At 52.6% G+C, this 18,538-nt stretch overlaps 1 protein-coding gene across 1 annotated transcript; it reads left to right on the top strand.

Annotated features, from left to right (window-relative positions):
• The first annotated feature begins 151 nt into the window (after nt 1-151).
• Nucleotides 152-8,055, top strand: IGFBP3 (insulin like growth factor binding protein 3). The gene is made up of 5 exons (XM_004454387.4): nt 152-710; nt 4,352-4,578; nt 5,172-5,291; nt 6,869-7,029; nt 7,831-8,055. Exons 1-4 carry the CDS (start codon nt 314-316, stop codon nt 6,992-6,994), a joined length of 870 nt encoding a protein of 289 aa, XP_004454444.2. The 5' UTR covers nt 152-313; the 3' UTR covers nt 6,995-7,029; nt 7,831-8,055.
• Nucleotides 8,056-18,538: the final 10,483 nt, after the last annotated feature.

Raw genomic sequence — 18,538 nt, forward strand, 5'->3', positions numbered from 1 at the left:
ACTCTGGGAGCCGCGTGCGCGCCCGGTCGCTCGGCCCGCGCCCCCCCACCCCGCCCGCCCCCGGGCGCGCCGTTCCGGGGCGTGTCCTCGGGCCGCCTTCTATATAGCGGCCCGCCGCCGCCGCCGCCGCCCAGATGCGAGCCCCGCACTCAGGCCGCGCTCGCCGCCATCCGCCCCCGCCGCCAACCGCCTCACCCGGGCCCCGGACCGCCGCCGCCGCCGCGCGCCCTCGCCGCTCGCTGCCTCGCCCCCTGCCCCTCGCCCTCGCCCCGCCGAGGCCCGGCCAGCGCACCGAGCGGGCGCCCTGCGTGCTATGGAGCGGGCGCGCCCCGCGCTCTGGGCTGCGGCGCTGCTGGCGCTGGCGCTGCTAAGCGGCCCCCGGGCGGCGCGGGCCGGCGCGGGCGCGGCGGGCGCGGGCCCCGTGGTGCGCTGCGAGCCGTGCGACGCGCGCGCGCTGGAGCAGTGCGCGCCGCCGCCCGCCGCGTCCGCGTGCGCCGAGCTGGTGCGCGAGCCGGGCTGCGGCTGCTGCCTGACGTGCGCGCTGCTCGAGGGCGAGCCGTGCGGCGTCTACACCGAGCGCTGCGGCTCGGGCCTCAGCTGCCAGGCCCCGCCCGGAGAGCCGCGGGAGCTGCAGGCGCTGCTGGACGGCCGCGGGCTCTGCACCAACGCCAGCCTGCGCGCCTCCGTGCTGCAAGGGGCGCCCGCGTCAGGTGAGGCGGGGGGCGTGGGCCGGCCTCCGGGGAGAGGCGCTCTCTCCTCCAAGCTGGGCCACGGGGCGGGAAACTGAGGCTCCGCGATGCCAGAGGCTCTGCGGAGGCGCCTTCCTCGGGTCCTGAGTGGGGAGTGCTGGGGAACGGCCGAGCGCTTTCTGCAAAAATTAGCAACGATTTCCTCAGGGGAAGGGGGGAATCCCAAAGGTGGTCTGCCCGGGGAAATACACTCGAACAGAGGAAGGTCTCCGGGCCTTTTTGAGCCAGAAGAGCGCGGGCGAATGCGCTTGAGACTGAGCAGGCGTTCACTCTCGGGTGTGCCTTCCGTCCCCCAGGAACTGGGAGCGCGCGTCCATCCCCTGGAAACCTGGGGGGTGAGCGCGGGAGGGAGGGAGAGGGGAGAGAGGGTGGTGGCCTTGGGCGGGTTTGAAACCGGGAAGGTGAGCAGCGTTGGGCACGTTGTAGGAGACTGTACCCTTTTTAAGAAAAAAAAAGAGAGAGCCCACGTTCCGTGGTCTGCAGAGCTTCCTCGCGTCTTAAGAGTGAACCAGGTGGGTATCGGATATCGTTAGCATTTTGCACTTGCAAACACGGAGGTTCAGGAAGAAGTGACATCCCCAAGGTCCTCCAGAAGCAAAAGTTGCATGAGACTTGAACCCGGTGTCCGGGCGTTTTCGTACTTGTAAATCCCCCACTGCCCCCATGCCCCCTGCGTGGTCCCCAAATTCCAAAGTGCATGGGGCTTCAGGAAGTGCCAGCAGAATCGGATTTCCCTGAACAGAGAAGGGAGCTGGATGAGCCCTGTAATTATTTCCCTTCTTCATTCGGCTGGGTAGAACGGAGGTCCGGTTTAAGGGAGCCCCAGGAGAGAAAAAGTACAAAAATTTGGCAGTCGCTCAAACCGCGTCAGCCACCAGCAGTTCTAAGGGCATCACATTGTTTCCTTTTAAAAAAAAAAAACTTAAATGGAGTTGGCAGCTGTTGCTCTGAATTTCAAGCACACTTAGCCTGCCTCTTGCTCAGTTCTGTGAGGGAAAGTTCTGGCGCTGTCAGGCTGCGCAGCTGATGGCTGAGAGCAGGTCCCAGCACCACGGAGCTAGCCAGGAGGGGCGCACAAGCCCCCACTGCGGGCAGCAGGGGGACGTCCCTTTCTCCTCTCGGCAGGTGCAGATGACTTTTTCTGCCTAAAGCTGTTTCCTTGCAAGGCTTTATTTAGGCCTGGCAAAGGGCATCCCAGAATTGGTAGAAAAGCAAAATTTTCTTCCAGACCTAGAAGACTGCTAAAATTGGTAGCTGCCTTTATCTCAGAGCCAAGTTTTGTTGTTTGCTGCAGGTGGTATTTTATTTTTCTAGTGCATTCTTGGGATATTCAAAAAAATGATCTTAGAAGTTCTTATAGAGTATCATCCTCAGGTACAGTATAACGGGCATTATGCCTAACACTGTGATGGAGCTCTGTGTCGTGGGTTGATGCGGATTATTGTAAGGCTATAAAAAGATTTAAGTGACTTCTAAAATCCATTTGGGGAAGAAAAAAGGTGAACGTATTGGCAGTCAAAAGGTACAATTAGTTGTCGCTTATAAGGCACCATTGAGCAGCCTGGGCATTAGAAAGAAACCAGTGAAGTTAAAGAAATGATTCAGGGTAACGGGAAAAGAAATGGAAACAGGTTCTCTTGTGTGCCAGTATAAAAAAAAAAACTACAATGAAGGAAATTGAAGTTAATTCCTACCAATTAGAAGCCTGCTATTCAAACTGCAGGCTAGTCTCCTGGAATTCCTGCTTCCCAGGGACAGAGCATTTGTGGGAACTTTGCAGTTGGACCACAAAGAACTCTTGCAGAGAAAGCAAGCAAGACTGGGAGAGGAGTGGGATGGGCTCTCCAGAAGCCCAAGCTGGGTGCTGTCCATCCTCTGTCGTGCAGCTCAGCACTTCTGAGAAAGCGGTGACCCACCCCTGCAGCGTGGGGTTTGCAGCCCCTGCTCTGGCCTCTGATAGCCTTCTCAGAGCCAGGCACTTGCTCCTCCTCACAGCCTGCAGCCTTGGCGGACTTCCCAGTGGGCAGGCTGCCACGGTGACGGGTGTGTTCCCTGGGGGGCAGTTCCAGGCCGTGGAGAGACAGGAGCAGACGGGCTTGCCCAAATCCCCGGTGCAGGTGGACGTTGAGGACTTCTTGGTGCAGTAAAGCAAAATCCTTTGAGTGGCCCAGTGAGTGGGCGCCCTCCACGCGGTCCCACATCCCACACGCCTTCCGGGCATCGGGGAGGAGGTGGCCTGCTCCCAGGAGTGTGCTGGGAGCAGACGCGGTGCCAGAGGAAGGGATGCCCCGCTGCCCTGCAACCGGAGCCGCTGAAGCTGCTGCTGACGGAATCGAGCCAGTAGACTAAAGATCAGAGTTAATTTGCAGTCACTCCACATCAGTGCCAAGTGGCCGACCACCTTCCTGGGGCGCGTTTGATTCTCAAGGGGGAGTCTGCAGGAGCTGGTTTCCCTGGCCCCCCGAGTGGGACCGCTCTTAGGCTCGGCACATGGACGATGCAAACGCTGATGCCGGCCGCAGAATCCCATTCCGTTTGCTCCCCTGCTCACTGAGCAAGAGGAAGAGCTCTGCAGGTTCTGCTTGTTAAGAGATGTGACAGGGACACCTAGAGAGCAAACCACCAGGCACACCTGGTCGCTCTGGGTACCTGTGGCAGAGCGCTTTGCTGAAGGGTAAAAATTCGGTTTCCCATCCAGGATGTCTCCAAGGCGGGGCTTGTCATCCCCGTGGAGCGTCGCAGTTCCCCCGGAACAACACCCAGGTGGCTCGGTCTACCCCCAGCATTTCCAGTTCAGTCCACCCAGGAGGGGTCCCAGGAGATGCAGCTGCAGGGGCTCTTAACCTTTTGTGTTCCACGGGCCCCTTTGCCGGTCAGGTGGAAACCACAGTCCCCTGACTAAGTCCACACTCAGCTGTGTGTTACTTAATACACACAGATTCCCCACAGGAATAATGTTTTTTGAGTTTCAGTTCAAGCTCGCGGACCCCTGGTTAAGGACCCCCGGGCTGGAGGACCCCACTTTGCCTAGCGCAGTACCAGATTTCCCTGGACAGCCCAGGGGCCTCCGTGCTCACGCCTGCCCTCTGCTGGCAGGGCATGGAGGTCGCATGGCATGGGCCATCTCGGAAGCTGAGAGCGTGCTAAGCCTGTGCTCACCCCCTTTAGGCACACATACTGAGCAAAATCACAGGAGAGGTGTAATTTTACAGACGTGGCTACTGTGGAACTACTGCTCTTACAGAATAATGCTTCATCAATTTATTTAAAGTTAAATTATTTCAAAATTCACAAAAATAAAAGAACAGGAAAAGGCGACTCAACAAGTTATGGAAGGCTGACTCCTAAAAAGTTCTCTTTCAGGCAGTTTTATCTCATCTAATTCTAGCTTTGAACTCACTTGTTCCTCTCGTGTGCAGAAAGATCCACAGGGGAACACAGGGTAGTTAATGACATTGCCAGGGTCTCCCCAAGGTTGTGTTTTAAAGCTATTTGAGATGGTTCAGGAGCAGTCCCGTTTAAGACGTGACAGGTGCAGTGGATTCTGAAGAGTCACTCCAGCAGCCTCACCTGTCGGCCTCTGTCTCCCTCCCGCCCTCAAGGAAATGCCAGTGAGTCGGAGGAAGACCGCGCCACGGGGAGCTTGGAGAATCAGGCCCCCGCCAGCACCCACCGCGTGCCGGACACCAAGTTCCACCCCCTGCACGCCAAGCTGGACGTCATCAAGAAGGGGCACGCCAAGGACAGCCAGCGCTACAAGGTGGACTACGAGTCGCAGAGCACGGACACACAGAACTTCTCCTCGGAATCCAAACGGGAAACGGAATACGTGAGCCTTTCCGCTTGTTGGGGAAGGGCGCGGTGCGCGGGCTGCCGACGACCCCGTCGGAGAGCGGCTGGTGGTTTTTTAAACATAGTGTAGCTTCCTATTCAGGAGACATACCCAGTTGATAAGCCCAGGTATCTCGAACTGATGCCGTGGCGGGCTCTGGAGTCCCCTGCCTCCCCCTCTTCCCCACCCAGCTCCATCCTTTCAACCCCCCTTCTTTATCTACGAATATTGGCCCTTTCCCATCTCAGAGAGATTGAGGAGGATCACGGTGAAATAACACACAATCCCATTGTCTGCTCCGAAGGGTTTCATAGATACAGAGAAATATCCTCGTAAGCTTTTATTTTAGACCCCCGGTCTTCAGAGCGTGCCGCCCTGTTATTTATCTACACCAGATTCTGTGTCTCACTGCGGGGATATCCTAGAAGGGAAGGGTACGATGGAGCGCTTCCTCGTGGGACGTCCTTGCACTGTCAGGGAAAGGACACAGGAGGTGCTGACCCCGGGTTTCCCTAGGGGAGCTCCTCGTACAGGAAGGCAGCTGCAGAGTTATCCTTGCACCCGCAGTACCCTCGTCCCTTTGTCCGCAGGGCCCTTGCCGCAGGGAGATGGAGGACACCATGAACCACCTGAAGTTCCTCAACGTGCTGAGCCCCAGAGGCATTCACATCCCCAACTGCGACAAGAAGGGGTTTTACAAGAAGAAGCAGGCAAGTCCTTCTCTCCCCACTCCACCCTACCTCACTAATCCCGGGAGGGTTTGTGCTGGTCGAGGTGCAGGGTCCCTTTCAGGTCGAACCAAGAGCTGCCAGGAGCATGGTGGTGCTCGGTGGACACAGTTCTAGCCCTGCTCCCATCCACCACCTAGCCCTGCTCCCTCCTCCCGTCTACCACCTAGCCCTGCTCCCATCCACCTAGCCCTGCTCCTGTCAACCACCTAGCCCTGCTCCCATCTACCACCTAGCCCTGCTCCTGCTACCACCTAGCCCTGCTCCCATCTACCACCTAGCCCTGCTCCCTTCTCCTGTCCACCACCTAGCCCTACTCCCATCCACTACCTAGCCCTGCTCCCTGCTCCCATCCACCACCTAGCCCTGCTCCCACTTAGCCCTGTTCCCATCCACCACCTAGCCCTGCTCCCTACTCCCACTTAGCCCTGTTCCCATCCACCACCTAGCCCTGCTCCCTGCTCCAACTTAGCCCTGCTCTCATCTGCCACCTAGCCATACTCCCGTTCTACCATCTGCTTCTTGCCTCCAGAGCAGGTGAGGGGCCCACTGGGGTGTCCTGGATAAGCCCTAAAAGGGCACATCCACATATTTATTATCACAGTATCATGGGTCGACACATTGAATGAGCACTATTTTAGAGTATTCCCAAGTAGTGTAACACGAGGTCTGAGGACAGAAGGCTTACCTGAAGGTCCCAGAAAGCCCCCGATCTGCCAACGTCTTCCTGACAGTGCACCAGAAAGGATCAAGTCGGTTGCAGGTGTGCTTGTTTCATCTCTCCAGATGATGGATTATGGGCATATCCCCACTGGCTTACTAGCTCGGCAGTTCCTGCCGTGGGATCCACAGGCTCAGTGCGGAGAGCAGCTGGTGAAGCCACACTGGGCACGGTTTGGCCGTGTCCAGGTGCTCTGGGTAGTGGCTGCGGTCAGAGAATCTGCATCTTCTTCACCAGCCATTCGTCTCTTTTTCCCTTGGTCACGCCTTAGTTTCCTATCAATCATTTAGCAAAGCCGACAGAAGGCTGGATGGATGTAAGGTTCTATGCGCTGAGCCTTATGTGTGCATGTGCACACGTGTACATGCAGATCACACAATGCACACGCACCCACATGTGCACTGCATACACATACACTCACACACATGTACAAACATGCACGTGCATAATGCACACACCCACACGTGCACACATGCACACACTTATGTGCACGTGCACATTACACACATACATGGCACACTCATGTACACATGCATAACGCGCACGATGCATGCACAAGCACCCACACACATACATTGCACACAGGCATGATGCACACATACATGGCCCACACTCATGTCCACACATGCACCTGCATAATGCAGGCATGCACACACACATACACGGGTGCACACAAACACGTGGCCCTTAAATAGCCTTGGCCTTCCAGTGTGCTCTTTCACCTCATTGGAGATCGTGTTGGAAAAGCCACAGGGGCTCAGCCCTCTGCCCTAGCTGTGCCCTCCTCCAGGGCCCGCTCCAGGTCTTTACGCCCTGGTCCTCTGTGCTCTGTTGGCAGTGCCGCCCTTCGAAAGGCCGTAAGCGGGGCTTCTGCTGGTGCGTGGATAAGTACGGGCAGCCTCTGCCAGGCTACGACACCAAGGGGAAAGGCGACGTCCACTGCTACAGCCTCGAGAGCAAGTAGACGCCCGGGCGGCCGCCCGCCATCTCTCTGGCAACGTAAGCCCTGAGAACTGGGTGGGTGGGGGTGGGTGGGGAGGGGCTGCACCTCCCCTGTTTGGGTTGGGGGCGGGCGGGAAAGGGGCAAGGCCTGTACTCCAGCTCAACAGGCGGAGGAAGGCGCTGCCTGGAGCCTATTCAATCCAAAGACATGTGGCTTTATTTTAAAATCCGAGGACTTGTAGAGACACACGTGCACACACGCATTGTAAAGACCGTACAAGATGAGCTTTTTCCATGCAAATCCACTGGGGTGCTTATCTTGCTGGGTAAAATGTTTTCATCCAGAAGAACTGGATACAGAAGCATGTTTCTATATTAAAGATGTGGCTATTTTTTATTCCTTTAAATATATCCTGACTCTTCCATCTGTGATTAATATAATTTTAATAAAGTTTATTTAAATTTACCATGAATATGAAATTTTACACCATCATTTTGGAGAATGCCATCCTAGTCAGTATTCTTAGTAAGGGATCTACTAAAAAATGAACACACTTCTATCCCCTCACCTTCTTAAGACAAGTTTGGCAAGCAGAAGAAAGCTTCATTTCAGTTACAAGATTTTTGTTCTTGCAAGTTGCATCAAAATAATTCTAATTCCAGGGAGACACTTTTTGATAATGAACTCCAGGTTTGGTGTCTGGGTGTCCTTTGCCTTGTTTAAAGCACAGGATAAAATCCTCGCCCACTGTATCATCACGTCAGTTTGCCTGGTTTTCTCAGGGCAGAAATTGAACCCTTTTGATTTTTTTTTTTTTTTTTGTCAATTTCAATATATTTCTTTTCTTCTCATTTTAGTTCATGTGGAGCTCAAACACGCCTTATTTTGCACAAAAGACTGCCAAGGACATGATCAGCAGCTGGCTACAGCCCTCGATTTATATTTCTTTTTGTGGTGAATTGATTTTTTTTTTTAAACCAAAGTTTAGAAAACGATCTTTGAAACTTCTATGGTTCTTTCAAATGGTAAACTTGAGCATCTTCCCCCTTTCCAGTAGTAAATGTAAAGCAGTTTGGTTTTTCCCCGTCGCTTCTTATAAAAACACGTGCAAACCTCAACTCAGAGCCGCCGCACCGCACCCCATCACGGAATCCCACCACGCAGTCACAGAAACCGCCACCCCCCTGCTTCCATGCCTGAGCCCCCGGCGTGCCTTCCGGGGGTCCCCACGCTCGCGTTGCCACTCTGAACGAGCGCAGACCCCGTGGAGAATCAGCAGATGTGCCCGCGCCTGTCGTCTGGCGAGGCGGGAGGGTGCCCACGCCTCCAGACCTGGGGGGGATCTTTGACGCAAGGGGCCCTGGTCCCTCAACCCAGAAAATATTTCCTCTCTTCAGGTGTCTATGTACTTCTTCGAAACGATTGGACAGAATAAGGTAGAATCCTACTTGTTGAAACAGACCATGACCAAGAATGTTTCGGGAGCTCTGGGAACCCCAGGCAGGTGTTTGTGACCCCCCTTCATTAGCTTCCCCAAGACTCAGTGCAGGCGAAGGCCCCTCACAGGCTGCCTTGCCACAGGGCAGAAGGAGCAGCGGGGTGCGAGGGTCAGCCCTCCGTGGTCTGAGGCATTGCAAATATTAGGACTCTTCCCAAGACTTCAGAGAGAAACGCTGAATTCCAGTTCAACCCCTCGAGGTGGCGTTTCGCGTTGGGGATAAGCCCTTCAGAGCAGGGAAGGTTTATTTCCACCCCTCTCCTTCCCTCCTTGGTGCAACAGAGAAAGGGAAGATTTAAGGCTTGGCGGGGAGCGTATCCAGGACTGGAGTCACTGCATTTGTGGGATTTGAAATGGTTCTCCTACTTTCCTTTACAGTTCACACATATATGCAGAGAAGATGCGTTTTTAATTTTTTTTTTAACGTTTTATACCATATAGTCCAACTATAATAGGGATCTTTACTAGATAATCCTAGATGAAATCGTAGAGATGCTAGATGATGAAAACATGGCCACAGTGGAGCACGGGGTCCGTCGCAGAGGAAACGCCACATCCTGGGAGGTCGCTGTCTTCTGGTAAAGGCACTGATAAGTTTCCCGTCAGATGGGGTCTGGCTCGGTGAAGCAAGAGAAGACACAGCCCCTGCACTGCACAGCCAGGGCCCTGGGGTGCACTCACCCTGCGCAGAGTTCTCCTGGAGAAAGCAAAGGAGCCTCAAGACGTTCTGCCTACCTATTACCTTTTCTTTATTTTTTTAATTAAGTTTTTGGGGGAAAAAAAGTATTTTTGAAACGTTTTAAGTCTTGCAATGTATTTATAAATAGTAAATAAACTTTTTACCATAAAAAGTTTTTAAAAAAACCTCTTTCCTTTCGTTGTTGGCCTCTTCTGGGTTTTGTGTCACTAATTAAATGATCCTGAGCTGGTGAACACCTTTCCAGTTATAATAGACGCCTTTGTGAGCAGAAATGCTTTGCTCTCTATCAAAATAAATGGCCAGCTGGTTCGCTCCAGTAGCCTTCATCGACTTTCGGGGGAGGCCCTGGGTGCCAACTGTCATGGACCCCTGGCTCTGGGCGACTGTGCTGGCCCCACCACGTCTTGTGCGGGGCAGATTTGAGCAGGTCTGCTCACAGCTCCGTGGCTGCCTGCCCCTTGGATTCTTGGGGCTCGTGTTCCCCGTTCCTGCTCTGACACTCCAGGGCAGGGCTGCCAAGCCAGGCAAGGCAGGGGCAGCACGGGCACTCACAGCTGCGCCTGGTGGAGGCTCCCTGGGACCCCGACCTTCTCTCTACTTGGAGAAGAGAAGCAGAAAAAGCAGAGAAAAGAGGGAATGCTGGGAGATGCTGGGTGGGGCCCAGAAGCTTCCACGCCGCTCAAGAGCGATTGTCACTTGCCACGGAGCAACTTCGGTGTAAGCCGCGGCCTTGGGGGCAGGGGAGGATAAAGCTGCCCTCAGAGCAGGTTGTTGGAAGCGCAGGGGCCCCCGGCGGTGAGGCGGGCTGGGAAGGGTCATGGGGGGCTGGTATCCAAGGCCCCGCAGGCCACGTGGAGCTGTGGGACGGCCGAGGCTGCTGGCCGCATGCGCCCACTCAGAGGACACCCCTGCCGGAAGGCAGCACCAAGCCACGTGTCCTTGCCTGTCCCCAAGCCTCTCAGCCTCTGCCGTCTAACACACCGCTGGCCGCTGCTGCTCAAGGCTGTCCTGCAGCTTCTAGGTAATGTGGTGGATGGCTCCCCCCAGCTGCCCTCCAGCTGCTCTGGGCTCCTCCGCCGCTGCCCTCCCCCGCCTTCCCAGCTAGGGGTCCTGGCACTTCCTCTCCTCCACGCCCTCTAGCTCTCCCTTCTCAACAGCTTCCTGGTCCCCACCAGCCCCCCAACATCACACAGACCCCAGCCCCTGCGCCCCGCCACGCGCGCCCCCGGAGAAGTGGCCGGGCAGGGGCCCTCGGCTCATTCGGAATCAAAGCGAGGCAGAGGCTGGAACGAGGGTTTGGCTGCGGATCGGACGCTTCAGGAGAGTTTGCCACCACGATGTGAGGAGGGCGGGAGCTGTGTTCTCTGCCATGGAAACCCCTAGAGGGGGCTTCTCACACAGGCAGTCTCTTCAAACCAATAATTCCACTCCGGAAATTTATCCTAAAGACTTACCCAGAGCTGTGTGCAGAGTACAAGGATAATTTAAACTGAAATGCATCTACATAAAGGAAAATCATGTAACCCCTAAACACGTTTGCGAGCAGTTGTTGCTCTGCAAATGTGCTCACGAAAGCAAAGCAAAATGCAATTATACCACGTCCACACCCACACTGCTTTATACATTATTAAGTCTAAAAGGAAACACTGAAACGTTCAACCCCGGCCACATAAATGTCGATACCCTTATATTATTTCTACTTCATCATAATTTCAGGAATTTCTATAATGAACATGAGCAGACTACTTTTTATTCAGAAAAGGGTACAACTGTTCGGCACCCCTGCCGGTAGCTCTGGTGGCTGAGCAGTGTGGCCACGTTTCCCTCCCGCACCTGGCACCATCTGCGTGGAGCCCAGCTCCCAAATCCCCGTCACGGCCCAGCCGCCCGGCTCTGCCTTGGAAAGAGTCTTGCCTCCATTTCCCGTCCTTACATGCAGCCAGCATTATCTACTTACCATGTTCTAGAACACAGCAGTGAGCGAAGCACACAGATGCAGTGCCCTCTTGGAGAAAGACAGTAAACAAGATCAGCAAGTGAGGCAGCGGACTTGGCCCAGTGGTTAGGGCGTGGTTCAAACCCCGGGCCTCCTTGACCCGTGTGGAGCTGGCCCATGCACAGTGCTGATGCGCGCAAGGAGTGCCATGCCACGCAGGGGTGTCCCCCGCATAGGGCAGCCCCATGCGCAAGGAGTGCGCCCCATAAGGATAGCCGCCCAGAGCGAAAGAAAGTGCAGCCTGCCCAGGAAAGGTGCCGCACACACGGAGAGCTGACACAGCAAGGTGACTCAACAAAAAGAAACACAGATTCCCGTGCCACTGACAACAACAGAAGTGGACAAAGAAGAAGATGCACCAAATAGACACAGAGAACAGACAACCGGGGTGGGGGGGGAAGGGGAGAGAAATGAATAAATAAATAAATCTTAAAAAAAAAAAAAGATTAGCAAGTGAGATAGACAGTGTGGTAGAGGAGGTTGGCACTGGCAGGAAAATTAAAGCCAGAAGAGAAATGGGAAACACCAAGATTTTGTGGTTTTTTTGTTTTCCTTGCTTTTCTTTTTTAATTTGGACAAATGAAAAGCTGGGCCAAGGCAGTTCTCACTGAGAAAGTGACGTTTGAGTAAAGATCTGAAGAAAGACACAAGGTTGGAGGGGCCGACAGTGGAAAGGGGTGATGGGCGATGAGGCCAGAGAGTCTGGGGTCTGCAGAGTCTCGGAAATCAGAGGAGGACGTCAGCGCCGTGGCTCTGATTGCAATGGGGAGCTATGGAGGGTTGAGGAGCAGTCACGTCATCTGACTCATGCTGTCTGCAGAAGGCAAGGCCGGTGCAGGGAAGGCAATGAGGAGACTGCCACAGCAGGAGAGCTGGAGCCCAAGTGGGAGCACCCAGGGACAATCTGAGATGGAGTTGGGTTGGGACATATTTTTGACACAGGGCCCCGGTATTTTTGAGGGATGCCAAGAACAGCATGTGGCTTTTCATCTGAGCACCTGAAAGAAGGGGGTTTCAGGCAGGAGGTGGTACTGGAGGGACTGTCGGGCCTGAATTTGGTGCAAGTCGGGGTGGAGGTGTCTATTAGACATCCACATGGAGGCGGGGTCCAGGCGTTTGGGAAGGTGGGTCTGGAATTCCAGGGGGAGCCTGGGCCTGGACGAGAGTACCCAAGGAGGGCAGTGGGGGAGAAGAGAAGAGGGCCAAGGGCAGCCCAGGAGGAGGCTGGTTGAGCAGGATGAACCAAGAGGCCGAGGAGGAACAGGTAGAACCAGGGGAGTGTGAGGCTCTCGATGTGAAAATTGCTCCAGGAGGAGAGCGGATCAACCGCACAGAAAGGCTGATGGGTAAAAAGCAAGAAGAAAAATGCCCGTTGCGTTGAGCAACACTGATTACTGCTAAATATTATTTAGCACAAGGAAATGATTGTTTCAGGGAACTCTTGCTATCAGGGTCATCGTTGCCCTTGAGAGCAGGACTGAAGGTGAAAACGGAGCAGAATCCAGTAACTTTGAGATGCTGAACCAGCAAAGAGTCCTCCAGGAAAACTTCAAATACTCTGAAAGCAGTGAGCAACTCCCAGGGAAATGGAGCAGAAGGCGCTTTGATGGGGGCATATGCGCTCAAAGGCACATCTGAAGGTGGAAGTGACACTTCCTGGGCAGGCGGTGGCCAGCAGAGCTGGGGCACTGCACAGGGAAGGGGCTGCTGTAGTTCTCCTCTGGCCAGTGTCCCTCCCCGGGGCTCCTGAGCCTGCTCGCTCATGGCAGACACCTGGCCCAGGGTCCTCAAAAAGCAGAATTCAGGAACCGCAGGTCTGCACTGATGGAGAGACCTGCAAGTGACAAGTCATTAAGGAGGCATAATCAGCCAGACCTGATGCGAGCAAAGAGCAAACCCAGGGGTTTCCACGCATCCTCACTCATGACAGCCCTGATGCTCAGATGACCCGGTGGCTGCCTAAGGTCACACAGTCCTCAGGGAAGAGCTGGGATTCAAACCCACGTCTACCCAGTCCAAAGTCCACCAACATCTTTCCATTCTTCCTGCTGCCCTGTCAAGCAACACCGTGTTTCAAAAGCTTGCACAGAAGAAAGTTAGAGACGTTGGGAGGGAAGCTGGTGTGGGCCCAGCAGCTCCCCCTTGAGCCAACTTGCAAGGATGGGGAGATGGCCAAGTGGAGTATTAGCTAGGGAAATGGAAACCCAAGATTGGGCGCAGGTGGCTGAGGACTAGGTGATGTCTCCAGGGTCCAGGTGTGGTTCAGCCTGTCCCAGCATGCAGCAGACCCCTTCTTTCAAGGAGAGAACAGGTTTTTCTTAAGTGGGTTTCAGTAATGTGAGGGTTTCCAATGCAAAATTCTGATGGGGCGACCTGGTGAAGACTCTACCAAGCGCCAGGTTAAGTACTGGGTGCGTCAGGCTGCCTGTCTCTAGGCTAGTTTAGAGTTGGGGTCACTCTTAGAAATTCCCTTCTGGATTCTTCCACGTTGCCTACCCCATGTCCCTGATCATCTTGCTTCTGTGATCTCAGCCCCCATCCCGCTAGCACTCCCTTGTGCCAGCAGTACCCACATGAATCAGGGACAATCATTTTGTCCAGGAAACAACTCGAACCCCAGCCACTACTCTCAGACCAGGCAGATGCCTCTGCAGCCCGTTTTCCAGTGTTTTCGGGTGGAGGGGCTAGGCCGACCAGGTCTCACTACCATTTATTAAGCCCTTCCTTCCCCTTGTGATGATGTTTTTAAAAACCATATATTTCTAGAATAGGCATCTATGTAAAAGCACTCTGTATGGAGCTATTGGTTTATTTTGTTTTTATGATAAACGTATTTTCTATATATGGAAGTACTGTAACTTTACAGAAACCTTGAAAGAAGAAAGGAAGGTGGGAAGGAAGGATGGAAGAAAGGAGGGGGGCAAGGGAGAAAGGAGGGAAGGGAGCTAACATCCAGAACCCCCATGCCTGTACACTGTAAAAATAATGCCCTTACATCATACTGAAAAGAGTTAAACTGAAAAAGATAGTAAAACTCAGATTCACATTAGCAGAGGGAGAGCTTGGTGTGGTTGGAGACCATTGCTCTGCTTCTCTGTGCTCATTCCAGGCTGTCGCGGGCCACAAGCACAACCACATCTAGCCTTTCCTCACTGCTGCATCTCTGGCCTCAGTGACAGGCTTTGCACAACTCCAGGGGGCACCATTCACGTAGAAGTCTTGCGTGCCAGAATCGGGGTGTCTGCTCATCTTTCATTGCAGAATCAGCTTCAGACCATGAGCAAGCTTTGTGTAGCTTGGATCTTACCATTAAATCTTGGCTTCTTTTTGTACATTATTGGGCATGATTTGCTAATGTTTTGTCCACGATTTTTTGCAATATGTTCACAAGAAACATTGGTCTTCAGTTTTCCTTTCTTGTCATGTCTCCATCTGATTTCGGTATGAGGGTACTGCTGACCTCATAGAATAAGAGTTTTCAGGAAGAGACTGAGAATTGATGTCATTTTATCCTTAAATGTTTGTTAGAATTCCCCAGTGAAGCCATATCAGCCTGGTGCTTTCTGTTTTGGGGAAGACTATTATTAGTTCAGTTTCTTTAATAGGTGCAGTCCTATTCAGAACTCTCTTTCTGGTAGTTTGTGTCTTTAAAAGAAATAGTCCATTTGATTTAGGTTACCAATGTGTGAGCATAGAGCTTTCATAGCATTCCTTTATTATCCTTTTAATGGCTGTAGATTCAGTAGCCATAACATCTCTAAATTTCTGATACTGTAAGTTGTATCTTCTCTCTTTTCTCTTGGCCATCCTTGCTGGTGGTTTATCAATTTTGTTGATCTTTTCCAAAGAATTAACTTTGGGTTTCATTTATTTTAACTCTTTTTTTCTTGTTTTCAATTTCATCAATTTTTACTTTGTTTCTTTTATTCTGCTTCCATTAGGCTTAAAAGGAAGCTCTTCTTTCTCTGTTTTCCTAAGCTGGAACCTTACCTTCGATTTTTCATTTTGGATCTTTCTTCCTTTCTACTATATATGCATTTTAATATTGTAAATCCCCCTCTATCCACTACTTTAGCTGCAACACAAATTTTGATCAGTTGTATTTTAATTTTCATTAGCCAAGCTTACTCTTCAATTTCTCTTGAGACATCTTCTTTGATCAATATGTTTTATTTATGCTGTGGTTTTCATTCATTTTGTTTATCCATGTGCTACAATCACCCAATACAGTGTTCCTAATATTACTTTAAACAGTTTTCTTTAAGAACAAGGATAAGAAAAATAAAAGATTTATTTTACCCTCATTTATAATTTCTCCTCTGATTTCCCCTTTTTATGTATATCTGAATGTCAAACCTATATGGTTTCCTTTTCCCTAAAAAACATTTTTACCCTCTTTGCAGAGAAGGTCTGCTGGTGATATATTCCCTCAGTTGTTATTTTTGTTGTTGTTTTCTGAGAATGTATTTATTTCTCCTTCACTTTTGAAGGATGATTTTGCTGGATTTAGAATTCTGAGTGTCTGTTCTTTCAACAATTTAAAGCTTTCACCCAACTTTCATCTTGATAGTTTCTAAGGGGAAGCTTGGTGTAATTTGCATTCTTGTGATTCTTAAGATGACTTCCCCCCTCTGACTTCATTCAAGACTGGCTTTGGTTTTCTTCAGTTTGAATGTGATATTTGGAGGGACGTTGTCTGACCTTCCTGTACCTGTGGCTTGATGTTTGCCTTTCATTTTGGCAAGTTCTTGACCATACCACAGATATTTCTTCTGCTCCTCTCTCTCTTGGTTCTCCTCCTCATATTCTAAGTATGAGTGTGTTATACCTTTTGAAATTGTCCCACAGTTCTTGGATGCTCTGTCCTTTTAGCTTCTAGTATGTTTTTCTCTTTGCATTTCGGTTTGGGAAGTTCACCTATTTTTAAGCACACTGATTATTTCCTCAGCCGTGTAACTATACCAATGAGCCTGCAGAAGGCATTCTTCAATTCTGTCCAGTTTTATGATTTCTGGCACTTCCTTTTGATACTTCCTCAGAGTTTTCATCTTTCTGCTTATACTATCAATCTATTCCCGCATGTTGTATACTTTTCTCTTTAGAGCCTTAACATATTAGTAATAGTTAGTCTTTGTTTCCTATCTGATCATCCCAAAGTCTGTATCTGGTCCTGATGCTTGCTTTTGTCTCATCGGATGATGCTATTTCTTGCCCTGTAGCACGGCTTGTAAGACTGTGGTTGAAAGGCAGACATGACATATCTGGTAATGGGAATGAGGTAAATAGACTTTTACTGTGAAGTTTTATGTTTATGAGGCTAGGAAGTGGTCTGTGCTTTAAGTTTGCTGTAGCTGCAGGTGTCAGAGGCTCCAAATCCCTCTGGTGTCCTTACTTTTATCTCCCCCGTAGGTTCTGGGCATCCCCCAATAGTCCTCCTCCAAGACAGCGTGCCACTTGCAGCTCTCTCAGATGTAATGCACTATTGTTTCACTGGCGCCCTGTTGGTGGAGTGGTTGGGAAGGGAGAGGGAAAGCATTCTATAATATTCCAATTAAATGTCAGTCTTTGAGAGGAAGCGTGTCCCTAAGAAGCATCACCCAAAAGTGTTCCTTAGCTCTGCCTCCCTTAAACAAGACAGGAGGGTCAAAAGGGGCTGCTGTTGGGTGAGTGCCCTTCACCCAGGTGGTATAAGGCTCTGTAAGTTCTTTTCCCTGGTGGGTCAGCCTGAGCTTGTCACCAGCAGTACCTTCCACTCCCCAGCCAGAGCCACAGGGGCCCCTTCTCAGCCCTTGGCCATGAGCACCCAGTGGGGCCCCTCGAGTGGACCAAGGCCCCCTAGAAGCTCTCGCCATCACAGCAGCCCACACTCCACCTCTAGCAGTTGGTGAATGTCACCGTTCATTTAACCATTCCCACCAGTCTCTGTCCAGTGGCTTCCTCTTCCTGGGAGCAGATATGGCTGTGACTTTCTGAATCTCCAGATTTGGGGGGAGCCCTCTGCCCTGTGACCTCAGTTCCCTGGCAGGTCCAAGGAAAGTCATTGATTTTCAATTGGTTCTGCCCTTTCTTGTTTTAGCAACAGGAGTGACGACTTCCAAGTCCTTTACTGTTTCAGCGTTGACAGCAGTATTTTCTCAAACTTGGGCCCCAGCTCCAAGATTATCCCATAAATGTATACGAATGTATTTTAAGTTAAAATCCAGCATTTGATCCAAGGTTTCACTGGCACTTTTGATGAACCAACTAAGCATGTCCTGGTCAAGTTGGACGAAAGACCTCACTAGGATTCGATTTAAGGAGAACTTAAATTTAAGGAGGCAGGTGAGTGCCCTGCACCCCCAGGACTCCAGCTGGGCAGCTCCTGGCAGCCTGTGTGCTCACGGGGCTCTGCATGCACCCTCGGCACCAGGCCTGGCACCTGCGGGAAACGCAGCAGGGATGACGAGGCCGTTGGAGGGGGTACGCTGTACGGGGCCGAAGGGAAATGGTCACGTGCCCCCATGGAGCTGGGCATCATCATGAGTCTAAGGGATGAGTTCCAGGTGAGTCCAGTGGGCTTTGCAGAGAAGAGGAGGGGCTCAGGGGGAGACTGCACGGGAGCTGCAGGCTGTTCACAGCCATCAAGGGAGGCCGGCAGAGGTCCGGACTCAGCATGGGGCTGGGAGGCAGTGGGCCATCAGCCGCGCCTTGCGGGGGCTGAGAGGGGAAAGCCCAGATGCCACAGGCTCCCCGAGAGGTCAGCAGGCGGGGTGTGGCTTTGTCCAGGGACACGGGGCTGGGGGCGGCTGGGAGGCCCTGGGGATGGACCCCGGGGGACGGATGAGGGGTCTGGGGAGGATATGGAGGGAGAGAGAAGGCGTACCCACAGGGGGGCAGAAAATCACAGGGGCAAAGTCAGGAAATCCAGGATTTTACAGGAGTAATCCAAGGAGGCCGAGAGGACTGGTGAGAAGAAGGCTGCAACCCAAATAGCCACGATGACCCCGGGGGACGCCAGCTCAGGCTGGGCAGAGGCCAGAGATGCAGCAGCCGCTGAGGCGTCCTCCGCGTGGAGAAAACCAGGCTCGTGAGTCAGCTGAAGAGAGGGAGCAGATGGAGAGGAAGGGCTGAGGATGCTGGGAGGAGCTGACCAGGTAGGCCCAGAGGCCACGCCAGCCCTGGCCGTGGGACCCAGAAGGGAAACTGAGGCACACGCCCACCCAAGGGGAGGCGGTGACTGTCCACAGGAGGGCTGCCAGCCCCGGGGCTCTGCAACACTGTTTCGGTCTGGGGCAAGCCCAGAGTCAAGGCCAGGAGGGGCAGGGCAAAGAAGAGGGAATTCCAGAAACAAAGGCATCACGTGGTCTCAATAACTCCACACAACCAGAGTCC

This window comes from Dasypus novemcinctus, chromosome 5 (assembly GCF_030445035.2).
Source record: "Dasypus novemcinctus isolate mDasNov1 chromosome 5, mDasNov1.1.hap2, whole genome shotgun sequence".
In the NCBI taxonomy this organism is placed as follows: domain Eukaryota; kingdom Metazoa; phylum Chordata; class Mammalia; order Cingulata; family Dasypodidae; genus Dasypus; species Dasypus novemcinctus.